Here is a 21,373-nt window from a genome sequence, read left to right on the forward strand (position 1 = left end):
AACTTGATAATAAATTCAGTTGGGAGGAGCACACCACAGAACTGCAGAAACACCTTAACAAATCTGTATTTGCAATTCGAGTGTTAGCAGACATAGGCAACATAAAAGTGAAAAAGCTTGCATACTTTGCCTACTTTCATTCCATAATGTCATATGGTATAATATTTTGGGGTAACTCTTCAAGTCAAACAAAAGTTTTCAGAGTCCAAAAGCGTGTATTATGTATTATTTGTGGAGTAAACTCATGGACGTCTTGTAGAAACCTCTTCAAAGAACTGGGTATACTAACTACTGCTTCTCAGTATATTTACTCCTTAATGAAATTTGTCCTAAATAATATATCTCTTTTTCCAACAAACAGTTCAGTTCATACATACAATACCAGGAAGAAAAATTATCCGCACAAGGACTTAAAAGCACTTACTTTAGTTCGAAAAGGGGTACACTACTCAGGAACACTCATCTTCAATAATTTGCCAGCAAACATAAAAAATTTAGTTACAAATAAAGATCAGTTTAAAAGGAGCCTGAAAGACTTACTAGTGGCCAACTCATTCTACTCCATTGACGAATTTTTTAATAGAAACAAATGATGTGTTATATATATTTATACTATTAGTACAAAAACAATAAAAAAAAGTGACATGTTCCACATCCACGAGGATCTCCTCAACACAGATCTATGGAATGAAAAACTAATCTAATCTACATAATCCATTCTGTTTAGCATTGAAGAGGTCATTCTGTTCAAGATACCTCATTACATTTGAGCTCAGAATATGTTCTAAGATTGTATAACAAACTGATGCCAAGGATATTGGATGATAGTTTTGTGGATCACTTCTTTCCTTCTTGTAACTCAGCTGCAGAGTCAGTACAGAATCTGACAGAGATCCAGTTGTACCCTGGAGATTTGTTTAAAATTGAACAAAGCTGATTCTGAACACCACTGACAATAATACTTATTTCATTCATCTTTTCAGTGGTACATCTACATCTACATCCGTACTCCGCAAGCCACCTGACGGTGTGTGGCGGAGGGTACCCTGAGTACCTCTATCGGTTCTCCCTTCTATTCCAGTCTCGTATTGTACGTGGAAAGAAGGACTGTCGGTATGCTTCTGTGTGGGCTCTAATCTCTCTGATTTTATCCTCATGGTCTCTTCGCGAGATATACGTAGGAGGGAGCAATATACTGCTTGACTCTTCGGTGAAGGTATGTTCTCGAAACTTCAACAAAAGCCCGTACCGAGCTACTGAGCGTCTCTCCTGCAGAGTCTTCCACTGGAGTTTATCTATCATCTCCGTAACGCTTTCGCAATTACTAAATGATCCTGTAACGAAGCGCGCTGCTCTCCGTTGGATCTTCTCTATCTCTTCTATCAACCCTACCTGGTGCGGATCCCACACTGCTGAGCAGTATTCAAGCATTGGGCGAACAAGCGTACTGTAACCTACTTCCTTTGTTGTCGGATTGCATTTCCTTAGGATTCTTCCAATGAATCTCAGTCTGGCATCTGCTTTACCGACGATCAACTTTATATGATCATTCCATTTTAAATCACTCCTAATGCGTACTCCCAGATAATTTATGGAATTAACTGCTTCCAGTTGCTGACCTGCTATTTTGTAGCTAAATGATAAGGGACCTATCTTTCTATGTATTCGCATCACATTACACTTCGCTACATTGAGATTCAATTGCCATTCCATGCACCATGCGTCAATTCGCTGCAGATCCTCCTGCATTTCAGTACAATTTTCCATTGTTGCAACCTCTCGATACACCACAGCATCATCTGCAAAAAGCCTCAGTGAACTTCCGATGTCATCCACCAGGTCATTTATGTATATTGTGAATAGCAACGGTCCTATGACACTCCCCTGCGGCACACCTGAAATCACTCTTACTTCGGAAGACTTCTCTCCATTGAGAATGACGTGCTGCGTTCTGTTATCTAGGAACTCCTCAATCCAATCACACAATTGATCTGATAGTCCGTATGCTCTTACTTTGTTCATTAAACGACTATGGGGAACTGTGTCAAACGCCTTGCGGAAGTCAAGAAACACGGCATCTACCTGTGAACCCGTGTCTAAGGCCCTCTGAGTCTCGTGGACGAATAGCGCGAGCTGGGTTTCACACGAACGTCTTTTTCGAAACCCATGCTGATTCCTACAGAGTAGATTTCTAGTCTCCAGAAAAGACATTATACTCGAACATAATACGTGTTCCAAAATTCTACAACTGATCGACGTTAGAGATATAGGTCTATAGTTCTGCACATCTGTTCGACGTCCCTTCTTGAGAACGGGGATGACCTGTGCCCTTTTCCAATCCTTTGGAACGCTTCGCTCTTCTAGAGACCTACGGTACACCGCTGCAAGAAGGGGGGCAAGTTCCTTCGCGTACTCTGTGTAAAATCGAACTGGTATCCCATCAGGACCAGCGGCCTTTCCTCTTTTGAGCGATTTTAATTGTTTCTCTATTCCTCTGTCGTCTACTTCGATATCTACCATTTTGTCAACTGTGCGACAATCTAGAGAAGGAAGCACAGTGCAGTCTTCCTCTGTGAAACAGCTTTGGAAGAAGACATTTAGTAATTCGGCCTTTAGTCTGTCATCCTCTGTTTCAGTACCATTTTGGTCACAGAGTGTCTGGACATTTTGTTTTGATCCACCTACCGCTTTGACATAGGACCAAAATTTCTTAGGATTTTCTGCCAAGTCAGTACATAGAACATTACTTTCGAATTCATTGAAAGCCTCTCGCATAGCCCTCCTCACACTACATTTCGCTTCGCGTAATTTTTGTTTGTCTGCAAGGCTTTGGCTATGTTTATGTTTGCTGTGAAGTTCCCTTTGCTTCCGCAGCAGTTTTCTAACTCGGTTGTTGTACCACGGTGGCTCTTTTCCATCTCTTACGATCTTGCTTGGCACATACTCATCTAACGCATATTGTACCATGGTTTTGAACTTTGTCCACTGATCCTCAACACTATCTGCACTTGAGACAAAACTTTTGTGTTGAGCCGTCAGGTACTCTGTAATCTGCTTTTTGTCACTTTTGCTAAACAGAAAAATCTTCCTACCTTTTTTAATATTTCTATTTACGGCTGAAATCATCGACGCAGTAACCGCTTTATGATCGCTGATTCCCTGTTCTGCATTAACTGATTCAAATAGTTCGGGTCTGTTTGTCACCAGAAGGTCTAATATATTATCGCCACGAGTCGGTTTTCTGTTTAACTGCTCAAGGTAGTTTTCAGATAAAGCACTTAAAAATATTTCACTGGATTCTTTGTCCCTGCCACCCGTTATGAACGTTTGAGTCTCCCAGTCTATATCCGGCAAATTAAAATCTCCACCCAGAACTATAACATGGTGGGGAAATCTACTCGAAATATTTTCCAAATTATTCTTCAGGTGCTGAGCCACAACAGCTGCTGAGCCCGGGGGCCTATAGAGACATCCAATTACCATGTCTGAGCCTGCTTTAACCGTGACCTTCACCCAAATCATTGGGTATTAAATTGGAGCAGTTCTCTTGGGTTTTCCTTTGTAAAGGAACATTTGAAAGTGGATTTCAGCTTTTGCTTTGCTACCATCCGTTTCAGTTCCTGTCTCATTTACTAGAGATTGGACACTAACTTTGGTGCCACTGACAACTTCTACATACAATGAGAACTTCTTTGGGTTTTGTGAAATATCATTGGACAATATTCTGCTATGGTAGTCATTGAAGGCATCACATATTATTGTATTCAGTGTCTCTCTATCTACAGCCCTACACTTTGCTTTACACCTGTTGTGCAGTAATCTCTGTGTAGTGTGCGTACTGTAAGAGCTTCAGTACACACACCATCAGATTATTTGACTTGTCGCTCTAACGAAGTAGATGAGTGTCAGCAATATGTCTCGTGGTCTTATCGTGGTGTGTTTATCTTCTGCTGCTAGGTCAGACGATAGAAATGCCACTTGCACGCTTAGAGTAGCAGATTGATGGTGACCAACTTTAAACAGAACTTGATTAATTTTCACACACATTTATTAAAATAATAACAAGCATAAAAATTACTTTATTTGGTTCTGGATGCTATTGACAATTGACAATCTGAAGTTCCTTTGGTATTGGTACATTAATCTTATTCTCACATATATCTCTGATACTTGACAAAAGTGTCATTACATTTATCTTCATGGCTATGTACAGGAATATGGTAAGCTTATTAGGCGCAGACTGAAAGTTGGCTATAGACTAGTACAGACAAATCTAGAACTCATACAGACTGGTACAGACTAATGCAGACTGGTACAGACTGGTGCAGACAAATGCAGACTGACTGATCGGAGGTCTGTACACTCGTTATAATACCTCGTGCGTTCATGTATCACTGCGCGAGTGTGATCCGAGGAGAAAAGGTTCTACGTTAGCAGCAATCTCATTGACTGCATTACATATTAATATGCGGATCGGCGGGAACCGAATTTGGTCCATCTCTATGGCAGTGTTATTACATTTATCTTCATGGCTATGTACAGAAATATGGCAATCTTATTAGGCGCAGACTGAAACTTGACTATAGACTGGTACAGTCAAATGTAGAACTCGTACAGACTGGTACAGACTAATGCAGACTGGTGCAGACAAATGCAGACTAACTGATCGGAGGTCTGTACACTCGTTATAATACCAGCGCCATCTCGTAATGCGGAGACGGATGAGCGCTGTGCCTTCGCTGTTGTGCTTAGTGGGCAGCGCTCTAGTGGGAAAGTTGTGTATGCGCTGACTACACGGAACTATGTACACAACACTCTGTTTCTTTATAGTGTCTTTACAGTGACTGTATACCATGGAGGTTCCCTCCCATATGAACTGTTCTACTGGATACATATCTATCCACTGAATGGTCAATGATTCATTTAAACTTGAGTCATAGTTCCTCTACATGCTCCTGCCCTGTGCTGGATGTTTCAATTTCCTCATTGAGATATTAAACTACCAATTTTTTATCTAGTTTACTGAACATATATATCTTTCTGCTTGTACTAGTTTTTCTTTGGTAATCATTGTTGCCACAACTGCATCCTTGTCACTGATACCAGTTTCTATGTGGACATTCTCAAACAAGTCAAGTCTGTTTGTTCCATTAGATCCAGTATACACTGAAAACCCACTTTTACATTTTTCAAGGAACTTCAGAAAAATGGCATAAAATGTGGGAAATAATGTTTTAAGCTGTAAAAGTTACATATAGGATACCTCCTTGCATTTTCATGCTTTATTTAAGGTATATGTACATAATAGGCATCAAAATACTTGTCACATACTTGTTTATTATCTAATAAAGGTTTATTACCCCCCCCCCCCCCCCCAAAAATCGCTGATGTAACCTAAACTGATAACTGTCTGGGAAGTAGAAATGATTGACTCAATTTCATACATCGTAGTCCATGTTTCTGGAAAGCATGCAGCTGTCATTCATTATTTAAACAATAAAACACTGCGCCAGTTACATAGTTTCTCATGCTTAGCACCACAAGTCTTAAGAATTTTTTTCTCATTGTCCAGTGCTGATATTTACAAAAATATTTTGTGTGTTGTTTGCATATGTGTTCTGTGTTTCCTGCACTGCAGTCATCTTTTTGAATTTATCAGGTACTGTGCTTCCTCAGTCATGTAGGAAACCACACAGACGCAAACTGTAACTCACATTGTTTGTTTTTATAACTCTCACAAAAAATACATACATAAATACTGCACTTGACAATGAGAATAAATTCTTGAAACACAATTTGCTCAGCATGAAAAAATATGTAATTGGCACGCTTTAAACAAAAAAATTTGAGCAGTGCAAAGTGAGTGATCAGTGAAGATGTCAACTAGCCAAACAAGTGGCCAAATTATGAAACATGCTAAATATAAAGGTGTCATGATGAGCACAAAAATCATGAAACTCTAAATGCGCAATAGAGACAGTTTGAAAATGGTTGTGATCGATCATGGTATCTTTATTCGAGTGAAACTACGAATGAACCTAGTTTCTCCCATCAGGCACTGTGCCGAGTGGAGCTTGACAGTCACAGGAAATAGGTCATGTATTGTTCCAATTTTTATACGCTTACCACTTCAGATCTGCTGAGTAGAGTGCCCTGGTGTCAAGAAACTTAACCTTGTAATGTTTGTAAACATTACTTGACGGCCAAAATCATGCCAGCATCAGTTTACGTCAGTTTGTTTTTTCTCGTAAAGCATAAATTGCGGGAAAATTGTAAATATGTTGACACAAAATAGGGTGTGAATTAACTTTGTGGACATAATAAATTTGACAGGAGCAACAAAAAATTCCAGTAATGTAAAAGTGTGGTTATACTGTATATCTATCATGAGTGAGGTTCCTAACTATGTGTTTGAGGTAGTTTTCATAGAAAGCATTTGGTAATGTTTCACAGGACGTCTTATCATGCGCACCATTAAGAAGACTGTAATTTCCCCAATTAACTTTTGGATGATTAAAACCTTCACTGGTGTTACAGTGTGATTGGGGACTTACATACAAGTGAAGTGAGGTTTTCTCTTAAGTTTTCAGTTACACCAGGAGATGAGTCTGGTGAGTGACAGAAGGATCCATTTATCAGTTTATGCCCCCCCACTCCAAGACTGAGTCTTGCACAAACAATCTCACATGCAGCTTCAATTTCTATCTCAGTGGATATGAGTTTCTTGACTACTGCGACAAATACAACACCTCAATTTCCCACTTGCCTATCATTTCAATATACACTTCAATTTTCCCCAAAAATCTCACTACTATCAATGCCAGGTTTCAGTTAGCTTTCTGTACCTAGTATTATGTGAGCTTCACTGCTTTTCGTGAGTGCTTCAAACTCTGGCACTTTGTTGTGAATGCTTCAGTAGTGTACCATTAGGACTGTAAAACTCTCACCTGTGAGAGGTGTTTCTTTCTATGTTACATTGATACTCCTGGATTCCTTGCTGCTATTGTTATCTGGATTGGATGGAGAGTCACCTAATCTAAAAACCCTGCTACCTGATTAGCAGCCCTTGATGTGTAGAGCACAGCTCACCCAGTTCTCAACACTATGGTGCATGTCCAGGAAGTCACAGCCTAGCTTATCACAGAAACTTCAAAGTCTCTGGTTCAGTCCTTCCACTTGTCTCAGAGCCAAAGGGCTATGGTCACTTCTTGGGACAATGCTGCAAATTGTGAGCTTCATTGAAGCTCCACAAGGCTGGTCACTGGAATGAACCAAGTATGACCTCGGAGCTGAAATGACGGGCATCATTTTTTCCAACATGCACCACAAACTGCAGTTGGTTGCACCCTGTTCCCTTGATGTCTGCTAGAATGGCATCTTCAACATGTTGAATGAGGTCCCCATGTGTTCGCACTGAGTGCACCTGGTGCCCTTTCCTGTCCCTTGCTGCCATTTCCATAAGGGGTACATCATTCACTGTATATTTGAAATGCTGACAATTAATAGACCCCTAAGCTTTTGCATTTGACTCTTCTTGACACTGGACAAAAACAGGTGGAGTGACTCCCACTAATTTGAGCTTGTTGGTTAGGGGGATTGGCACAACACCCTGAGTCCTTGCTGGTCCCCATCCACCCTGTACATGAAGCCTAGATGTACCACTGACAAGCCACTCACAGTCAAGTGGACAAGTAATGACAGATCCTGTACTTTCTGCAGTGGAGACAGAATCCACAGGATAGGGTAGTACCTTAGGTACCCCTGGCACCAGTATCACAGGTACACAACTCTCGGGAGCTCTTCCAAAACACTGATTCACAACAGCTGCCAATTGTTTGACAGTATTCAAGGTGATTTCCAGCTGCTTACAAACGTCAACCAGGTCATCTCATGTTCTAGAACAGCAGTCACAGTGGGGATGCATTTCGGCTGGTGCAATGTATTACAAGGCAGTGAACAAATTATCTTTCAGTCTGTTGAGCTAAAAAGTTGCTAATTCCCAATAAGAATTGAAGCTAATACACAAAATGAGATTTCTGTCAAGGCAACACAAAAATCGGTGGTAAAAATTACTAGTTTCCTAAAAGATTTTGAGGTTAATTATAGTTGTTAGCAAATATAAAAACAGCATTAATTTATGATTAATGCAGATGATATATATGGGCTGCAACTTTTTTTAAGGGAGAACTATATGTGACACAGTATGTTAGTTAGACTATCTGCTACAGTAACTAAATCACAAATGCAGATTTACTACAAATTGTTTGTAGATCATGCAAAGAACAATGGTAGATTCTAAAAATTCTCAAAAGTGCTAATTTATTTGCATTGATATACAATGAAATTCTGGGTGATGTATTCTTTGGCAGAACTGGTAACAACAAACACTTATTTGCTAAGAAAAAAGTTATATATCTTACCAGTAACTTAAAAAAATATAATTTCTCAGAAATAAACTATTTTATATGTAACTGTACAATAAAAAATTAAAGAACAATTGTTTTGAATGAGGATAGGCCTACTTTTCTCAAAAATTTTAAAAGAACACAATTTTAAGCCTATAATTGGTGATAATAGTACAAGTTTATCACAGCACTCGCAAATGTTAAAAATTTTACAATATATCACAGTACAATCAATGACAGACTAAGATTCACATAATGGAAAATTCTGAAGTTGGCTTTTGTACACAAATAAATATGCATATTGCATGTATTTTTCACTCTGTTGTGTCTGTGCCCACTTCCGCACTGGTGTGCCAAAGAAGAATACTGCAACATGAGTTTACCTTGGTCAGAATCACTAAAATGTGAAACACCAACAAACTTGCTCCGTACACTGTATTAACAATAAACATTCCCTTAAATTTTTTGTCTTACACTAACTATATATAAAGCTTCTGCCTCCACAGTACCATTTACATTCTATGGTGCTTTAATATTTAGTTCATTACATTGGTTCTATTTTAATGAAAATTTACCTACATCTGCAATGACAGAGGTTAGTTTCATTACTGTTTTACAGTGTGATAATATGACCTGTATTCTAGTATAAGACAAGACTCCATTCATGCAAGAGGGCTATCATTAATGCCATAACATTTTAGTTTGCTAAGTAGAATTTGATGATCTTTAAATAGCTCCGTCTTCAGGCCACGAGTGGCCTACCAGAATTATCCAACCGCCCAGTCATCCTTAGTGGAGGATGTGGATAGGAGGGGCGTGGGGTCAGCACGCCGCTCTCCCGGTTGCTATGATGGTATTCTTGACCGAAGCTGCTACTATTCAGTCGAGTAGCTCCTCATTTGGCATCACAAGGCTGAGTGTACCCCGAAAAATGACAACAGCACATGGCAGCCTGGATGGTCACCCATCCACGTGCCGACCACGCCCGACAGTGCTTAACTTCGGTGATCTCACAGAAACCGGTGTATCCACTGCGGCAAGGCCATTGCCCAGAATTTGGTGATCTACAAAATGAAAATAAAATGGCAGCTATTCAGCCCAAAACTGGAGGAGGATAGCAGAGGCTTTAATAAACTTCTGTATAGTGTTATCAGAAGTAAAAAGAAACCCATAAAGACACTTGAAGATGAGAATGAAAATCTGGTTAAAAAAGAAAGTCACATCAGATAAATCTTGAAGGACCATTTTGACCACATACTGAATGGTTCAGTCGTACCATTTAATCAGATATTCAGACCTACAGCGAGGAGCCTCCCATCAGCTGTACAGAAACAATGACAGCTGTAAAATGTATGCCAAAGGAAATTCCCTATGTGCAGATAAAGTCTATGTGGACCTGAAGAAGGCAGGTGCACAGAACACTGTGCCAACACAAAAATATGCTTGTAGACAGGAGCAAGAGTGTTATAATTCAGTTATGTAAGAAAGGCAGGAGATGGAAGGTTACTAGTTACAGATTAATAATCCTGCCATTGCATGGGTTGAAAATTTTAGAGAAGATCATATAAAGAAGATTGAGAATAGTCATAGAACCAAAGCTGGAATAGGAGCAGTATGACTTCAGAAGTAGAAATATGCCTTGGATCTAATTTTCATTATCTGCATGGCGATGTAAAAATACCAGAACAGAAACAAAAACCTGTTAATCAAGCTGCTTGGGGGAACAAAATAATATGTGCCAAAATGAAAGTTTGCAGATTCCGGAGATTAAAGTTTGCAGTTGATCCACAAATCTGAATAATTTTATACTAATGTCCATTTGGTTCTTGATGGCTTTTAATATTTATATTCTTCAACACAGACATAAAAAGAGCAAGAAACAGACTATAACATGTGAAATATACAAAAATAAACACTATTGTTATGTAGTAAACATTATATTACCCAAATCACATACACTAACAACAAAATATAGTGATAGATAATCATATGAAAACATTTGCACAGAGTTACTGGAAGGCTTAAATGCATAGCTCATTACTTGAAAGTACTGAATCATTCATCACTGATGTGTCTGCAGTCCAAACATGTTGGACGGGAGGTATGTGATGTAAGAGGGAAAGGACATCGACAGCTTCCTTCTTTTCAACAATTCTGGGTACATCATATTTTAATCAAAGAGCAAGAAATGGGCTTTGCTTCCTATGTTTCTTACTTACTCCTTGCGAGATATCGTGACAGAATGTCTCGCTGATTAATAAAGATGGGTTTTCAGAAGCCACCTTACACCTGCATAGATTCCTTATGTTGACAGCCATACCATCAACAGTCTTCTTTCTGAAGACAAATGCTTCTTTCAAGTGTCTTATTTGAAAGAAATTCTACCTTTTCATGCTATAGACAGCAAATGGATTCTTCTTGGCTGAATTTCTGGATGATATTAGACCGCTCTTCTGGACATTTCACAGTTTGAACTTGCTGGCATGTATAATTTTCAACTGCCTCAAAATCTCTGTCAAATGTCCTTATCATTTGACCACTAACGGGCAAGTAGTGCTCCGTGACTGGAAATCATCCAGATGATATTATACACTGCTGGAATAGATCCAGTTTCCAATTCTTATTTTGCTCACAGCATTTGTTAGAAATTGCAATGAGAGTCTTTCAATTTACATCGATTTTGATTATTGCTATTTTCATCATTATCATTGCTGTTCCTGTTGTTGTTATTGTTCTTCTTATTATTATTATTGTTATTATTATTATTATTATTATTATTATTATTATTATTATGTATGTGAATAGAAATGAAGACGAAACTTCCTAGCAGATTAAAACTGTGTGCCGGACCGAGACTCAAACTTGGGATCTTTGCCTTTCACAGGCTTTCTGTGCGGACAGGCATGAGTCTTGCTTGGGTAGCTCAGACGGTAGAATATTTGCCCGCAAAACACAAAGGTCCCAAGTTTGAGTCTCGGTCTGGTACACAGTTTTAATCTTCCAGGAAGTTTCATATCAGTGCACACTCCACTGCAGAGTGAAGATATATACATACACACACCATCAAGCTCTCAACGGCAAACATTCATTAATAACATCATATCATGCATTTCAGGAACATAACAGTATGTACATGCAATTACCATTATATTCATGAAACGTACTTAGTACCAAAAATTGAAAATTTATATACTTCTCAGTCATCTTAGTTGTGAGGAATTTACTCAGGAACCTGGTCAGAGATATCAGAATCACTAAGAACATCTTCATTTTCTCGTAACTCGTCAAATACAGCTATAATTTCAGAAGACATAGTGCAGGCCATTTTACCTGTCGCTTGCCGTATTGTTCCCATGGCAGGCAGCCACTGCCATTTACCATGAAGCATTGCCCTGACATCTGTTGAGTGCAGTTAGAACTTTTTTCCTGGTGTATTATATCCTGCTGTTCATAGGTAGCACCAATTGCCCTATAACACAAAAAATATGGCTGTGACACTTACAGTGTTGTTCCCTGAGTCACTCAGTTGTGTTCCTAAATGTGAAAAAGTTATATGGTAGTGTTGCAAGAGAGAAGGTCTGGGAGTGCCTAAGGGACAGGAGTGTAGATGAAGGACCGGTAAGAAAAATCCCAGTGCTGTACTAAGAGTGTACAGCTGTATACAAGTTGAAGCGGGTGATCTTTATGGTTTCAGACAACGAAAGGCAATGTACAGTCCCCACTGTTTTCATCATTGTTGTGGATGAAGATCATCAAGAAAAGATTTGGTGAACTTAATGTAGGGTGAAACAGGAGAGGAAGTTCAGACCAGACTCATTGTGTAGAAATCCTTACTGCAGGAATACAATCTCCACATCAGTGAGACCAAGAAAACAATAATGGTAGCCAACCGAGATGGGAATCCCACAAATATGAAATTAGGAGATCACCAGCTAGGGCATGTGGATAGTTTTCTGTATCTCATGAGTATAATTTCCTGGGATAATTTGATTAGAAAGGAGATAAAGAACAGAGTAGAAAATGGTTGTGAACAGCTACTTCACACTAATATTGACCTATAGTATTGAAGCATGCATTCTCACAAAGAGAGAGTCATCAAGACATGAGGCATCAAAAAATGAAATTTCTTAGATCCATCACCCAGAAGATAAAATTGAACAACTTAAAGAATGAGGAGTTGAGGAAGAAAGCTGAAACAAGAGATCTCTTTGAGACTGAATCATCACATCCAGACTACAGTGCTACAGGCATATAATGAAGTTTGAGCCTACCTGAATAAATTTGGAAGAGAGGTAGAAGGAAAATTCCCTGTAGATAGACTTAGAACCTTTTCGATGTTTATGATCTAGGATGACCTCACTGCCAGATGGAGGACAGTGAGCGATGTTCCCCATGACAGGCTATACATGGATAGAAGGAAGTGGAAGAGGCTTATTATTAACATCCAGCGAACTGTAACTATATAATTATGATGATAAACTCAAATGCTTCAGCGAGATAAGAGAATAAATCAATATCATAATTTTTACTGGTGTAGTTTTGTTGGGACTTCATTTGGGAGGTCTTGTAAGACTTTCCCTAGGGAGCATCCCTTGCAAAAGTCAGATTAACAAATTCTGCTTGTAAAAATGAGTCAATATTCTATGATAGGCTACTGTCTTAAAACATGTGAAAAGAGTGGAAGGTGTGAAACTTTGCTTATCTCTAGCTTAATAAAAAAAGTGTTGGTACAGCATAATTAAGTCTGTCAGGAAATACGTCCTGAGTAACTGCTTGATTACAGAAAGAGTTTAACGGTAGTCCTATCAAGTCAGCACAGAATTTCAATACTCTGGTATAAAAAGCATCAGAGTGAGCAAAATACTATTTTCTTGTGATCTGATGAATTTTGTGATCTCCTTAGGAGTTGTGTTTTCAACTAATGTATGTTGGTAATTTCTGCCTGAGTAAATATAATACATCTAAATTTGTAAAAATGACTGAAAATGTTGCTGAACTTTCAGGCAATGCCCTCCATCAGACTTAACTAATACAGAAAACACACACACATCTGCAGTGTCTCAGCCAGCTACATTGTACTGAAGCTGCAGCTTAATTGTTAATTATAAAATCACTGTCATGTCAACAGTAAAGTATCTTGCTGTGTCATCCTGGTAAACTTATTTAGATGTTATTTCTAGAGCTGTATGTAATATGTAATGATTTTACCTTATCCCTCTACGAACATTTATTCTTAATGTTTTTACAGGTGATTCTAAACAAATTTTTTTGATATCTTCTAATTTGTTAATTGTAGGTGAAAGCTATGAAAGCACTTCTGAAATCAGGCGATACTGAACGTATTATCTACTTTGCAACTACATCACGACAACGTGACATCTACGTAATGGCAGCTAATTACCTTCAGTCATTAGACTGGCAATCTGATCCAGAAATTCTGAAGAATATAGTTGCTTTCTACACTAAAGGTCATGCTTATGATCTGCTTGCAAATTTTTATGTTGCTTGTGCCCAGGTAAGTGTATGTTTTTTTTCTATTGATAATACAATATTGTAAATTTTAATTCTAAATACAGGCATCAGAAATTCAGCTTTAGACCTAGTCCCTGTAAAAAGAAATTTTAGTCTAAATGCACTTGTATGAAAATAAGGAAGAACAAGATTGAGGAGGGTCAGACATTCTCCTGATACCTTGGTTATTAGAAGTGGGTTATCCCAGTTTGAATTACATATGGTACACACTTGCACTTTTAAAGCTCTGTGCATGTGTGGCCTCAGAGATAAACTGCCATATGCGTTCACACCCACAATCTTGCCACCACAAAATGTGCATCTTGTCTGTCCTTCAATAAAATGTCAGACAGATGCCATGTACAATGTAATATTCTAGTCATGTGCCGTAACAGATTCTTCAATTTGGTGTGGTGATCATCCAACACTGAACAGCAATCACTAATCCAATTGATGGTCATTGTCTAAAGAGACTGCCAGTACTATGCTTGGCCATTCTCTTCTGAAGTATTGCTGCACAGTATGGGATCCTTACTAGATATGACTGACAAAGGGCATCAAAAAAGTTCAGAGAAGTGCAGCTCATTTGCATTATCTTGAAATCGTGGAGAGAGTGTCATGGGTATGATAAGCAAGTTGGGTTGGCAATTACTAAAAGAAAGATGTTTCTTTCTGCAGGCAGAACTTTTTTATTTCAGTCACAGACTTTCTCCATCAAATGCCAAAATCTTTTGTTTGCTCCCACCTATGTGGGGAGAAATGACCACCATTACAACAAAATTAGAGAAAGATTTTGGGGTTCCTTTTCTGCCCTCTGCTATTTGAGAGTGGAATGCTCAAGAAACAGTCTGAAAGGTTTGTAGGCACCTTCTGCCAAACATCCTCATCTACATCCATAGTCCACAAACCACCCTGTGGTGTGTGGTGTACCACTACCATTCATTTGATTTCCTAATCAACTCACAAATAGATCAAGGGAAGAACGACTGCCTATACGCCTACACATGGGCGCTGATTTCTAGTATTATGTTTGTGGGTCTTATGTAAATGTTCATTGGCCATGGTAGAATTGTTCTACAATCAACTTCAATTGCCAGTTCTCTAAATTTTCTCAATAGTGTTAAAGAGAAAAAAAGAAACATTGTCTATTCTCCAGGCATTCTCATTTGAGTTCTTAAAGCATTTCTGCAATACTTGTGTGTTGACGAGACCTATCGAAAACAAATCTAGCAGCCCACTTCTGAATTGCTTCAACATCTGCCTTTAATCCCACATAATTGGGATCCTAAACCCTAGAACAGTACTCATAGGTCACACTAGTGTCATATAGGCAGTTTCCTTTACAGGTGAACCATAATTTCCAAAAATTCTTCCAATAAACTAAAATCGGCCATTTGCCTTTCCTTATACTGTCCTTATGTGCCCCTTCCATTTCATATCACTTTGCAGTGTTATGTCTAGATATTTAATCAACATGACTGTGTCAAGCAGCTCACTGCTAGTGCTATATTCAAGTAATACAGGATTGTTTTTTCTACTCATCTGCATTAACTTACATTTTTCTACTGTTAGAGCAAGCTAGCATTCATCACATCAACTAGAAATTTTGTCTAAGTCATCTTGTATCCTCCTACACTCACTCAATGGTGATACCTTCCTGTACACCACAGCATTACTAGCAAACACCTGTAGATTGCTGCTCACCCTGTTTGTCAGATCCTTTATGTCTATAGAGTCCTATCATACTTCCCTGGGGCACTCCTAATAATATCCCTTATCTCTGATAAACACTTGCCGTTGAGAACAATGTGCTGGGTTAAAGTCTTCGAGCCACTCTTATCTAGGAACCTATTCCCTGTGCTCATACCATTGTTAACTGTATGCAGTAGATCACCATGTCAAATGCTTTCTGGAAATCTAAGAATATGGAATACAACTGTTGCCCTTCATCCATTGATCACTGGAGTTCGTGCGAGGAAAGGAAAACTGAGTTTTGCATGAGCAATGCTTTCTGAATCCATTCTGATTTGTGGACAGAAGCTATTCTGTCTCAAGAAAATTTATTATATTCAAACCGAGAATATTTTCAAAAACTCCACAGCAAACTGATGTTAAAGATATTGGTCTGTGATTTTGTTGGTCCATTCTTTTACCTTTCTAAAGTACAGGAGTCACCTCTTTTGCAGTTTCATGGGACTTTATACTAAGAAAGAGATTTGTGACAAATGCAAACAAAAATATGGGGCCAGTGGCATGGAGTACTGAATTGGGGTTCAATCCGGACTGGGTAATTTATTTATTTTCAAATCTTTTAGTTGCTTCCTGTGCCAGGGACCCCTATTACTGTGTCCTTCTCACAGGAGTCTGTGCAGTGGTCAAACAACTGTACATGCAGGATTCTCCTGCATGAATTATTTATGAAATGCAACTTCAGCTTTCCTTTCGCTGTCTTCTATTGCCACACCAAACTGATCAATGAATGACTGATTAGAACCCTTTGATCCACTACGGATTTTACGTAGGACCAGAATTTTCTCGGGTTTTCAGCATTACTTTTTACTAAGATACAGAGGTGGTACTTTTTGTATGCTTTGCACATTCATATTTTTACAGACACATGAATTTCTATTAACTTTTTACCTATAGTCATTTACATATTCCATTTTGAACCGCAATTGCAGCAGTCTCTGTTTCCTCAGCATTTTCTGACTTCTGTTATTATTAAACCACGATGGGTCTCTTTCATCTTAAATTCACATACTTGGCACATACATCTCCATAGTGCGGTTTACAATCTGTTTAAGCTTTGCTCATAGTTCTTCTGTGTCCATCATATTGGAACTAAATGACAGCCATTTATTATCTAAGGAGGATACTAATAACTACTTATCTGCTCATTCCAGCAAAATTACTCTCCTAGCCTTCTTGATGGGTTTAGTAGTAACCATTGTTGCTATGATATCATGATCACTAATCCCTTTCTCTATACTGACATCAGTGATATCAGACCTGTTCATAGTTACAAGGTCTACAACATTTCCAATGTGTATGAGCTGCTCAAGACAGTTATTGGAAAATGTGTTTATAAGTGCTGCACAAGACTGCGTGTCCATACCACCTATAGTGAATCCATAGCCATCCAATCTATAATAGGTAGGTCACAGTCACCTCCAACTAATATTGCATAATCTGGGTGTTTCTGTGTTACTGAGTGTAGATTTTCTTTAAATGTTTCCAAAAGTGTGAAGGTGCAATCTGCATATTTTTCCCATGTGGAAGTTTCTTTCTATTTTATTGATAATTAACTTGAGTTCACCTAGACATATTACAGTCATCCAGTTAACTTTTCAGTCAGACTCAGTTTTGAACTTTATGGAAATAATATTTTTGCCAGATGCAATGAACATTCCTCCTCCCATGGCATCTATCACATATTTTTTATATACATTCCATACCTCTCTTATTATTTATGCCAGCTCCCAGTTCCAAGAATAATTTGAGTTTTCCTGTTGTAAATTCAGGAACTTTGTTACAAATACTTCGATAATTTATTGTTACATAAGTGTCAGTTGCAGAGTAATGATGTACATGTACAGTGTAAAAGGAATATCATATTGTCACTCATAATAGTATCAGATGCAAATATAATTCTGTTCCATAATGTTCATGCTGTCATATAAATAGCCTGTCATTTTATTTGAGTGTTACGATGAAGTTTGTGTATCAGCTGTAGCTCATATGACACAAAGTCCATCTGTCTCCATAAATGTTCTTCACTTTTGATATCGGCTTTCCATTCTCAGTTTTCATGTGCTCCATAGGAAGCTTTGAAACATTTAGTGAAATGAAATGTATCTTCACACAGACATCACTTCCCAACATTACCTTAACCCTCAGTGACAGTTGGAGCCCCCAACACAAAATTCTTTATACTCCATTTGCACTACAGGTATAGTATCCAGATTGCTGAAAGAGTCTTTTGTGGCCATGACCAAGGGTTGCTACAGACTAACTATGAAATGTGCAAGTGCCATAACAACTGTTTGTCATTAATATAAGAAACAGAACTCAAATATAGTGTCATTGTTGAATGTCCACACACTAAAGTGCAAACAGATATGTCTCCTCTTGATGTTATGTGGGGTCTGCTTACATGATTCAGTCCATAAGTTGTCCATAAATTTTAATAGGTGGCAGAGTAATAAGGGCCAAGCATAACTGATGGTAGGATTCAACCTAGCACTCAGAGTGTGACCTTGAAGACAATGAGCTTCAGGGATGTGGGCATTGGCAAGTGTTGGAGACATAGCTCAATGATGATAGCTGCTGGTGGGACGACAGTACTTGCAGGGTGTCAGGCTTTGGTGGATGTCAGTGGCAGTGGCTTGACAACGATATCTGCCAGTGGAATGGTGCTACTTCTTGGACATCAGGCATTAGTGGTTGTCAGAGACGATTGCTCAACTGCCACAGCTGCCAGTGGAATGATGATACTTCCTGAACGTTGGGTGTCAGTGGTAGTTGGAAGCAATAGCTTGATGACAGTGACCGCTAATGAGATGAGGTGTGATACCTGAGAGTGTTGGACAGCTGTCCTGCATAGCATCGGCAACAGGTGCTCATAGTGAGAACAATGACTCTGATCTGTGGACTGATAGTGTGGCTGGCATGAAGCCCAGAGTGGTAACTTTCCATAGCATGGTCCAATGGTGGCCTAAATAGTCTCCTACAGAATGGGATACTGACGTGGGACTAAGTGAGCACATGATTTGGCGTAATGGAGTTGTGCCCTGCCTACTGCACTTGCTGCCATGATCAGCAACACTGGTGCCTTGGAGGCTCTGTGAAGCTACAACACAAACAGCCCAATCCATATGGGGCTAGGCTAGTAAACAGCTCAGTGAATTTTGTTGATGTGAGCCATTTACTTGCATCTTTATGGAGAGGTGACAATTCACAATGCCTGTTCACTGTGCCTGTGTGGTATTCAGAGCAGTGTAACACCTGGCAGATGTAATTATTCCCCCCAACTGGTTCTGTGTAGTATTGGCGACAGTTTCTCATGACAATGATGATGTTGACTTCGATCCATGGGCCTCTAGTGTGGCTGGTGTGAATCCCAGAGTGGTAACTGCTTGCAGAAAATTTCGGTGGTGGCATAAATAGTCTCGCATGGTGTGGCATAATTAAGGTGCCCTGCCTACTGTGCTTTCTACTAAAAGGGGCTTGCTGCCTGTAGGTTGACACCACTGGATGGCTTGGAGACCATGTGAAGCTACGACGTAAACAGCCTGACCCATGTGATGTTAGGCTAATAAACAGTTTGATGACTTCTGTTGATGTCAGCTGTTTACTCTCATTCTCCTGGAGAGGTAGCAGCCCACAATGTCTGTGTATTATCCAGAGCAGTATAACATCAGGTGGATACAATAGAGCCTAATATACTAATTACTGTCTTAATTCTCTCCTAAAATCAGTTAACTGTGTGTCTTTAAACATGCCAGTTGTGGTCACTTTATTAATGTAGCAATGTTCTCCAATAATTGTAACATATTTAAATCCTGTAGATGGCATATGCAATCAAATGCCAAAGTTCAAACTTCAATATTCCCTTCTTGTGTTGGTTGTAAAACCATGCAACGATGTTAACTGTTATTACATTAGATTTCTTTAGTATATGTGAATATGTAGTGCCTTTAAATGAAACTTTTAAAACTTTAAAGTAACTAATGCATAATTAGCACTTTTATTCATTCAGGTAGAGGTTGATGAATATCGTAATTATGAGAAGGCGTTAGGTGCTTTGGGAGAAGCAAGCCGCTGCTTGGCCAGAGTTACTAATCCAAAAGACCCTTCACAGCATGAGAGAGCAGTGGAAACAGTAACGCAGCGAGCAGCACTTGTCAAGCGCTTTATAGATGTGTTGAGGTAGGAAAATTCAACTGTTATCTTGCTACTTAATATGTACATAAGCACATTTGTAGGACACTAAACTCTGTGAGATAAAAATTATGGACATATGAACGAGTCCTTAGCTTTTTATTCTTCTTATACATACTTTTTTTTCCATGCAGCATTCCAACAGCCATAATATCTTTAAATATGCATGACACTAAGTTGTATTAATAGTTCTTTATTATTACTACTAGTTTCAGTTAAGAACCATCTTATTCACTTGCAGCCAATATCACAAATTCAAAATACACTCCTGGAAATAGAAAAAAGAACACATTGACACCGGTGTGTCAGACCCACCATACTTGCTCCGGACACTGCGAGAGGGCTGTACAAGCAATGATCACACGCACGGCACAGCGGACACACCAGGAACCACGGTGTTGGCCGTTGAATGGCGCTAGGTGCGCAGCATTTGTGCACCGCCGCCGTCAGTCTCAGCCAGTTTGCCATGGCATACGGAGCTCCATCGCAGTCTTTAACACTGGTAGCATACCGCGACAGCGTGGACGTGAACCGTGTGTGCAGTTGATGGACTTTGAGCGAGGGCGTGTAGTGGGCATGCGGGAGGCCGGGTGGACGTGCCGCCGAATTGCTTAACACGTGGGGCATTAGGTCTCCACAGTACATCGATGTTGTTGCCAGTGGTCGGCGGAAGGTGCACGTGCCCGTCGACCTGGGACCGGACCGCAGCGACGCACGGATGCACGCCAAGACTGTAGGATCCTACGCAGTGCCGTAGGGGACCGCACCGCCACTTCCCAGCAAATTAGGGACACTGTTGCGAGGACCATTCGCAACCGTCTCCATGAAGCTGGGCTACGGTCCCGCACACCGTTAGGCCGTCTTCCGCTCATGCCCCAACATCGTGCAGCCCGCCTCCAGTGGTGTCGCGACAGGCGTGAATGGAGGGATGAATGGATATGTGTCGTCTTCAGCGATGAGAGTCGCTTCTGCCTTGGTGCCAATGATGGTCGTATGCGTGTTTGGCGCTGTGCAGGTGAGCGCCACAATTAGGACTGCATACGACCGAGGCACACAGGGCCAACACCCGGCATCATGGTGTGGGGAGCGATCTCCTACACTGGCCGTACACCTCTGGTGATCGTCGAGGGGACACTGAATAGTGCATGGTACATCCAAACCGTCATCGAACCCATCGTTCTACCATTCCTAGACCGATAAGGGAACTTGCTGTTCCAACAGGACAATGCACGTCCGCATGTATCCCGTGCCACCCAACGTGCTCTAGAAGGTGTAAGTCAACTACCCTGGCCAGCAAGATCTCCGGATCTGTCCCCCATTGAGCATGTTTGGGACTGGATGAAGCGTCGTCACACGCGGTCTGCACGTCCAGCACGAACGCTGGTCCAACTGAGGCGCCAGGTGGAAATGGCATGGCAAGCCGTTCCACAGGACTACATCCAGCATTTCTACGATCGTCTCCATGGGAGAATAGCAGCCTGCATTGCTGCGAAAGGTGGATATACACTGTACTAGTG

At 39.9% G+C, this 21,373-nt stretch overlaps 1 protein-coding gene across 2 annotated transcripts in view; it reads left to right on the forward strand.

Annotated features, from left to right (window-relative positions):
* LOC126323604 (intraflagellar transport protein 140 homolog) overlaps positions 1 to 21,373 on the forward strand; it is a 248,926-nt gene that overhangs the window by 202,334 nt on the left and 25,219 nt on the right. For both annotated transcript variants that reach the window (XM_049994696.1, XM_049994697.1), the window contains 2 exons: positions 13,702 to 13,920; positions 19,675 to 19,844. In XM_049994696.1, the coding sequence (XP_049850653.1) occupies positions 13,702 to 13,920; positions 19,675 to 19,844 (389 nt within the window). The remainder of the gene's footprint in view (positions 1 to 13,701; positions 13,921 to 19,674; positions 19,845 to 21,373) is intronic.

The sequence above is a fragment of the Schistocerca gregaria genome, chromosome 2 (genome assembly GCF_023897955.1).
Source record: "Schistocerca gregaria isolate iqSchGreg1 chromosome 2, iqSchGreg1.2, whole genome shotgun sequence".
NCBI classification, from domain to species: Eukaryota; Metazoa; Arthropoda; class Insecta; order Orthoptera; family Acrididae; genus Schistocerca; species Schistocerca gregaria.